The sequence below is a fragment of the Drosophila novamexicana genome, unplaced genomic scaffold (assembly GCF_003285875.2).
Source record: "Drosophila novamexicana strain 15010-1031.04,08,12 unplaced genomic scaffold, DnovRS2.1 tig00000817-arrow-arrow-pilon, whole genome shotgun sequence".
Classification (NCBI taxonomy): Eukaryota; Metazoa; Arthropoda; class Insecta; order Diptera; family Drosophilidae; genus Drosophila; species Drosophila novamexicana.
In genome coordinates this window covers 2,656,566-2,665,229 of record NW_020824827.1, presented here as the reverse complement: position 1 = coordinate 2,665,229, position 8,664 = coordinate 2,656,566, and the positions used below count along the sequence as shown (strand labels likewise).

Here is an 8,664-nt window from a genome sequence, read left to right as displayed (position 1 = left end):
ATTTACTTCAGTTCGCTTCTTGAATTTTACTTTTGACTCAAATTTGTGGGCCGCAGGACACGATGGGCTGATGCAGAAGTATTTTACAGAAAATCGCAATTTTCTCAATTAAAATGAAACGACAATTGGCCAGCATTCCGTATCCCCTCGCTCTTGGAGCGGGGCTTGGCAAACCTTGAAGTTGTAAGGCCCAAAAAAGCAAATCAACATCCTTTGAGGGCCTTTGCAGGTGGGACATTCTCGGTCTAGTGAGCCCTATCCTGCAAATACAAGTTACTCAATGTCTCTTATCGGGCTGGTCTGCCGCTCATTCTCAAAAGCCCAAAAGACAAATAATTGTTTGCAGCTTACTTTCCGAATGTTTTTCTCATCAGAAATATATTAATTGAAGGGCCATTTTCATAAATTTTTGTTTTGCCATTTTATTCAAGGGAAACTTTTACGTTAGCTTCAATCAAAGATTCATTTGCATTTCCCATGAAATATATTGGCTTTGAGCATAGAAAAAATATGAATAAATTGCATCTTCATATTGGCATTCTCATATGTGTTTTAAGAAATTTAAAAATCTCTTTTGCCATATTTTATACTCGTTGTGAATTTTGTATTTAAGTCTAACATTTCACCGGAAACATACATTCTGTATGAACATAGAAAAAAATATTAAAAATGTGAATTGAGAAAATTACAAATCAGTCCTGCGCTTTTTAATGCTCGTTGTCCGTCCGTCAGTTCTCCATTTTGGGTGCAACTTAAGAAATTGAGACTTTAAACTTAGTGGAAATAGATAATCGTGTATATGCATGGCAGATAAACTAAACTAAACTAAACTAAACTAAACTAGAGAGAAGACTTCAACTAAATCGAAAAGAAAACGATATTTCAATATGAATTCAGCGGGTAGCTGCTTTTAAAATATGGACGAAGGCATCATTTTTGCTTGTTAAAACAAGATTTTGTTAGATTCAATTGAGACTGATCAACAAGAAGAGGAGGAAATATGTGTATGTCCGACTGAGCAGCTTGTTGAACATTTAATTGTTGGTATTCTTTCATATATTTAACAAGTAAGAAGTTCTAGTCGGTAGCTCCCGACTAGGGGATACCCTGAACCCTCTTCTTCCAACATCAAATGCAAATATATATTCTATTTTAGAAGCTAAATGTCAAGTTTGGTGACTCTAGCTCTTATTATTTACCAAAATTGGCCAAAAAACAGGATATCGATATCGATTTATATCGATTGCTTGGAAACGGAGTAAGTTATCGATTATAGGAAAGATCTGCGCAGGCACTAGGAGCATCTACATCTAAAATTTCAAGTCTCTAGCTTTTTTAGGTTCTGAGATCCTTGCGTTCATACATACGGACGGACGGACAGACAGACAGACGGACATGGCTAGATCGACTCGGCTATTGATGCTGATCAAGAATATATACACTTTATGGGGTCGGAGATGCTTCCTTCTGCCTGTTACATACATTTGGATTTTGCACAAATACAATATACCCTTATGCCCATTTTTAATGGGTTCAAACGTAGACTCAAACGTATTTTCGGGCTGATAGGTATATGCAATTTATTAGTAAATATTTTAATAGAAATTGGAGAATAATGTGCCAATTCAGACGCGTGTTGCTAATGAGAAATCGCATGCATAGACTGAGAAATAATCATGTAGATAAATTAGCGAAATTTGGTACGTGGCCAATGGAATTAGCACATTTGAAGTTAGTTGCAGCTGTCCAAAAATGAGCAGAGCAGCCAGGTGGGAAGGTGCCAGAGTTTTCAGCGGTCTCTCGACTTCGATTTTCAGCTAAGTGTCTGCGTGTGTGTGCGTGTGTGTGTGTGTGTGTGTGTGTGTGTGTATTTGTAAGCATTTGCATTTGTATCAGATTATGAGCCACAAACATTTTCGGCCATGTTTGTTTACTTAGCTCCGCCTCGTCGGCTACACAACGTTCATCTCTGTGTGTGTATGTGTGTGCGTGTGTGTGAGTGTGTGGCTCTGCCTCGGCCTCGGTCTCGGCCTGTGGCTGTGTGCGTGTGCGTGAGCGAGCGGCTGCGGTGTCTGTGCCCGCATCTATCTCAGTTGGCGTGTGCGTCTGTGTACGTGTGTGTGTATGTGTGTGTGTATGTGTGTGTGTGTGTGCATCAGTGTGTACCTACCTACATAAGTATGTATCTCAGGCGCGTCAAAAGTCGCTCTTGCGCATGTCTTCTGCGCCGGCTGTTCGAGCGATTCGCATCGGACTCAAGCAAGCGGGCGGGCCAACTTCTTGGGCAACCCTCGAGAACGCCATTTTCGCAAATCGAACGGAATTTGCTGCGGCTAAAAATGGGCTAAGTGCAAACCAAAATTATTAATTATTTGCAGAGCCTAAAACGAGCAAAATCGAATTGAAATGAAGCCAAAAAATCTAACTGCGATATTTTGAAGTAAAGTATGCAATCATAAAATTGCCTCAGTTGGGCGTGCGCGACTAGCAGATATCCTGCACGAAGCGCCGAGCGGGTGTTCTAGCTTCCCTTAATACATACATATATATAGAAATTATGATCAAAAATATACATTTAATTTATGGTTCAGGTAAATGCAACCCCCTTTAGGTGACAAACATTGGCAGCATACCCTTTGTACACAATTTCAATTGGCTTAGGGTATAAGAAACAAGGCACAAACTGAAGCCTGTCAAAAGTAAAGGATACCCTATGATACCGATCATTACTATGGCAGCTACAAACATATATGTATCTATAAAGCAATAACCGATATACCGATATATATCAATATGTTACCAGCATACATAAGATATACTTTAAAAGTAGATACCATCTATATGGGGTTCCGATCCGGTCAAATACAAAGCTAACTCTCATAAGGATAGCTTTAGAAGTCCGAGTGGACTAGACTAGCTATTCTTAGCGTATACCCAACTTATATTTATAAATATAACAGGAATAATAATAATAAATATTGATAATAATAATAATAATAATAATAATAATAATAATAATAATAATAATAATAATAATAATAATAATAATAGTAATAATAATTATAGTAATAATAATAATAATAATAATAAATATTGATAATAATAATAATAATAATAATAATAATAATTGTAATAATATGAATAATAAAATCATTGCCAAAGTTAAATGCAAGTCTGTGAATTAGCTGTAATAGGTAGCCATTTAATATTTAGTTCTTCTGATTATATAATTCATCTGGCTAAGGCAGTTTAAAGGCTTTAAATGCAACGGCACGCGTGTCTATAAGGCTGGTAATGTGATTGTGCCATCCTCTCAATCGACTTACTTAGGAACAACCAGCTGCAACTTAAAGCAAAGAAAGGCCCCAGACTCCAACTACGCCTCCGACTCCGCCTCCGACTCCGCCTCCGACTCTGTCTCGGCCTCTGCCACCGTCTCGGTTTCCGTATCTGTCTCTGATACCCCGTAGCTCTTTCGGTGCGCTAGTTGGATGTGATAGGGGTATGGGGAGCCTGCGCCAGGATCCTAATTACATTTTACTAGATAAATTGTAAACTTTTTCTGTGCGCGTTGCAGCAACAGCAGCAGCAGCAGAGGAGCAGCGGCGGCAGCAGCGGGAGCAGCTTCTTCCAACTGTTATATTTTGTTTGAGTTCCCTGCGTCGGCGTCGCTGCCGACGTCATCGTTGGCGTCGTTTTCGTCTTCTGCGCTGCTGAGCAAACAAACGCACAGTCGGCCAGAGGCCCCCCCCCCCCCCCTCACTCCCTCGTGCGTCTGCTCATCCTGGCGGGGCACCCTGTATGCCATGCCGAGCTCCGTACGTGGAGCGTTTGTAAGCATATTTCCGGCAACGGATGCCTGCCACAGCAGCAGCGGCAGCAGCGGGAGCGGCAAATGTTGGCTCCGGCCAAACGAATTGCAGTCAAACCTGGCCCGGCCCTGGTCCTGGCCCGGATCCTCCCCAGCCAGATACGAGTAGAAAGTCAGTCAGTGCCGGTTACACATTCTCAAAAGTGCTTGGCGCTACAGCTCACTGCCATTAGTCGCCCGTCAAGAGTGGGTCGTGGGTCGTGCGAGTGGCGGGGGCTGGGTGGGCGGATTGGGCGGAGGCGGGGGGAGGATGGGGTGCTAGTGGGCGTCCTGCGCCTGGCCGGCAACTGTGCTGCTGCCGCTTCATGTTGCACTTCAACTTGGTGTGCGTGTGTGTATCAGTGTATCTGTGTGTGTGTGTGTAGTTTTGCGCAAATATTTGCATCTGGAATATTTGCGCGCTCCATCATAATTCAAACACAGATGCGCTGTTTGTAGAAGAGCAATCATTTTGACATGCAACTCGCTTCAAAACCGAATTAAGTGGCATTCAGTGTCGGCCAGGAGAAACAGTAGCTCGACCATGTGCGCGGAAGGGCCCCAGGCCTATCCAGCCAGAGCACACGGCCTGATTGACACTGATTGACGCGCACGCAATTAAAAAATATATATTCAACGATCCTTTACGGGGGAAACCCATACACTACGAATACAGCTCGTACTTGAACCTATTGGAAATGAATAACGATTTATTCCTGAGTCATCGATATCAGCATATATATATTATTAACAATCTCTTATCGCATCGGGATCAGCATATAAAATTAAAATTTGTATAAGTCAATTTATTTGGGACAGCCGCCCGATTGAAACTTGGCTAATAAGCTTTAAGCTGTACTTATTTAGCCAAGACTCGTATCAACTTTAGAAAGCTTTCTTGATATGGTTTGTGAACTTGTTGAATTAGTGCGGGCTCTGGTCTCTGCTAACAATTATAACCGTTTAGGGTTGTTGCCACGGCTGAGATACATATCCGAATGCTTGAGGTAGCGATGAGTTATCGGAGAACCGCCACAAAGCAGTATCGCTTTTTTCGAATTCGGACGCATTTCTGTCTGACACTCTTTGTGACCGTGGTTAGATCGAAGTGTCACAATAAATTTTTCATTAATTACGTTAAACAAATGTATATGTTGGATTATTATCAAATTCTCGTGATGCCGAATAATTTTATATAATTCATTTGAATTATATGAGCAACTCAGCTAACGGCGAAAACCAGGGCTAACTTAAATAATGGTTAAAGTCTGCCAACCTATAATTTGCAGTATTCCTGCTTTTATCGAGCTCGGGCACACTAAAACAGAACACCTCGCTTAGGGAAATAGTGCGATAAATTACACAATAACTACAATATTTTAAAAGAATCTAATGTATATAGGTCTAAAGTAAAACTCTAAGACCATTGAAGAGCGCAAAATGCTTAAAGTAAGTTGCATTTTTCGACTGGGCAGCGCGCTGCGGCAGCGGCAACTTCATACCGGCGTTACGAGACTCAAGCGCCGCAAGACAGCTGAGGAGAAGGTGAGACCAATCAAAATAAATGAAATGCAAGAGGTAACGCAGAGAGAATCGGCAGTATCGTTTGTTCTGACGTCACACTTATGTGAGATTAAGATTCCAAATGATAGAACTACTTTCCCAGTTACCCTTTAATTATTATGAACACGAATCCTTTTGCGTGGAACACACTGACTAATTGTGTAGAAATCGCCTCGAATTATAGAGTACTCGCCCAAGAAGCTGCAATCTTCCAATGCAACAGCCGCCCACGGCACGACAGACATTTGGCGATACATGAGCGTCGCACAGCTGGCCAAGACACTGCAACGACCTTTGGGTAAGTGGCATATTGGGAGTAGAAATAAACGATGCTAACACGATTCCACCTTACCTCGTAGACGATGTGCAGGAGGCCATGCTGTATGTGCCCGGCGCCGACAACATTGAGGCAGGCGCCAAGCTGGAGGATCTGAAGATAATTCAGAACATTGCCAAGAAGCTGGGCGTTAAAACGCGAGTAGTGTCAGCACCTGAGTCAAGTGTTGAGGACGAGCACGTGGAGCGTGATGTGTCGCCACGACCGCCAGCTCCGCCGGAACTGCTCAAGCACCGTCCGCCTGTGGTCACGGTGATGGGTCACGTGGATCATGGCAAGACCACGCTGCTGGATTCGCTGCGTGGTGCAGATGTGGCCGCTGGCGAGGCGGGCGGCATTACCCAGCATATTGGCGCCTTTACGGTTACACTCGAGAACGGCGAAAAGGTCACGTTCTTGGACACCCCTGGACATGCGGCATTCAGTGCAATGCGTGCACGTGGAGCTATTGCCACAGATATTATCGTGCTCGTTGTAGCCGCCGAAGATGGTGTTATGGCGCAAACCCGCGAGGTCATCCAGCTGGCCAAAGAGGCAGAGGTGCCCATAATTGTGGCGCTGAACAAGATTGATAAGCCCGAAGCAAATATCGTAAGGCTTTAATTGTTATATACAGCAAATATACACTAATAACTTCGGATTTCAGGAGAAAAGCAAAAGTGAGTTGGCCCAAATGGGCTTGGCGCTGGAAGAGCACGGCGGAGACGTCCAGGTTATACCCATTTCGGCGCTCAAAGGCACCAACTTAGAGCTCCTGGCCGAGGCAGTTAGCACGCAGGCTACGCTGATGGGCCTGAAAGCAGATCCCACGGGTCTTGTGGAAGGCATTGTGGTAGAGTCCAAGACTGATCCACGCCGCGGCAAGCTGTCAACGGCCATTGTCACCCGGGGCACATTGCGCAAGGGCTCGGTGCTGGTCAGTGGCCTGGCCCATGCCAAAGTTCGTGGTCTGTTCGACCACAATGGTACACCCATGATAGAGGCAGCGCCGGGAACGCCTGTGGAAATACTCGGATGGCGTGAACTGCCTCTGGCTGGCGAGCTGATACTGGAGGTAGAGACGGAGGTGAGCTGTGTGCATCAAAAAGTATGTTCCACGTTCTTGTTTGAACGTTTTTTTAATTTTGTAGAAAAAAGCGCATTCGGTTCTGAAATATCGCGAGCACCAGGAACAACTGGCGAAAGTCGAATTGAGCAGCGATGAAATCCGCAAGAAAGAGGAGGAACATCAAGCAAAGTACCGGGCAGCGCGTGAGGCTCGCCGCCTGGCCGGTCACTTTAGGATGCGTGGCGGTCAGCGTGTGAAGCAGGTCGATGAGAATGACGGCATTCCACGCGTGAGCGTCATCATCAAGGGCGATGTCCATGGGTCAGTTGAAGCCATACTGGATGTGCTGGAAACCTACAATAGCAACGATCGCTGCCGCCTGGACATCGTGCATTACGGCGTGGGCAATGTCACGGAAGGTGATCTCGAGCTGGCCAAGGCCTTTAATGCCATCATTTATGCGTTTGCCGTGGAAACACCACAGGCCAAGCTGGCCAAGGATGTGAAGGTCAAGAGCTACAATGTCATTTACCGCCTGATCGATGATCTCAAGGAGCAGCTGAGCAGCCAACTGCCCGCTGTGGAGGTAGAGGAGCATCTGGGCGAGGCCAATGTGCTGCAGCACTTCTTCATCAACGAGGGCCGCAAAGAAATTCCAGTGGCCGGTTGCCGCTGCACCAAGGGCGTGCTCAAGAAGTCCCAAAGGTTTCGCTTGCTAAGGGACGGCGAGGTTATCTACGATGGCACCTTGGAGTCAATGCGTCACTTGAAGAACGAGGTGGACTCGGTTAAAAAGGACGTGGAATGCGGCTTGCGCTTTAAAGATGCCAAGGTGCTCCCACAGCCAGGCGATACACTGCAATGCTATACCACGCACATGGAGGCGCAGCAAACGGATTGGGATCCTGGCTTTTAATTAATTGCCGCTTGGTAGCTGGTTGGCTGCTTTTCTATTGTTGCCGCTGCTTTCGTTTGTTATCGCCATTTCATATGCATATATCTATAGTTTTGTATTTTATATATTTGTTGTATAGTATATAAAACAAATCCACTATCCGACTTCCTGTTGATCTTACTGCTGCTGGGGCTCTGCCACTGCCACCCTTCACCCACATGCCTAGCGCTTAGGATAACGCCGCTGCCGCAGCGGAACTGTCGCCGATAAGCCGCTGACAGCTGCGACAGCGACTGCGTGCGCCCCTGGCTGTCCATATATGCATGCCATGACGGAAGCTGTCTAAATGGGTCAAAGCAATGCTAATTGGAGTTAACCCACAGCAAGGCAGCAAGAAGCATAGCCAGTGCCCCAGACCAGAACGTATTCTTCTCGCCTTTCTGATAAACGATTTCCGTTGGGGGTGGCCAATTAGCGCTTAGTTCTCCCATTTATGAATGAGCTCTTTTTATTTAATACACATCGCACATTCTATATTACATTACACACATACTTATTTTTTTATACTTATAATCGCACTAAAATGCCTTGCCTTGAATATTGCGGATTTTTTTATTTCGCGCTGCGACATAGTTACTTATTAGCTAACTGGAAGAAACTTTCCCTCGTGGTCGGTCGGTCTGCTGATAAAAATGATTTATTTTTAGTAATTGGAATTCATTAAACTAACTAAACACTGGGACAAATTTTGAATTTGGGCTAATGTAATGTTCATAACGTGAATCTCTACTTAAGGACCTTTCGGAGACGGTCTATGCGTATGCGAAAAGCTCTACATATCTGGAACACTTATTAAGAAACATTAGAATTACTTAGAGATATTCCTAGTTCAATTTATGAAACATTTTCAACATTATGCAGACCTGAATTCCGATTTATTAAATCGTTCAAAATGAAGGATAGCTGATATT

At 44.5% G+C, this 8,664-nt stretch overlaps 1 protein-coding gene across 2 annotated transcripts; it reads left to right on the top strand.

Annotated features, from left to right (window-relative positions):
* Positions 1–5,183: 5,183 nt before the first annotated feature.
* On the top strand, positions 5,184–7,797 carry LOC115764016 (translation initiation factor IF-2, mitochondrial). Of its 2 annotated transcripts, none has more exons than XM_030706845.1 (5): positions 5,184–5,395; positions 5,579–5,711; positions 5,773–6,341; positions 6,397–6,816; positions 6,881–7,797. In XM_030706845.1, exons 1-5 carry the CDS (start codon positions 5,291–5,293, stop codon positions 7,712–7,714), a joined length of 2,061 nt encoding a protein of 686 aa, XP_030562705.1. In that variant the 5' UTR covers positions 5,184–5,290; the 3' UTR covers positions 7,715–7,797. The 2 variants fall into 2 exon arrangements, with proteins under 2 accessions (XP_030562705.1, XP_030562706.1); XM_030706846.1 differs by having other exon boundaries at positions 5,342–5,395; positions 5,598–5,711.
* Positions 7,798–8,664: the final 867 nt, after the last annotated feature.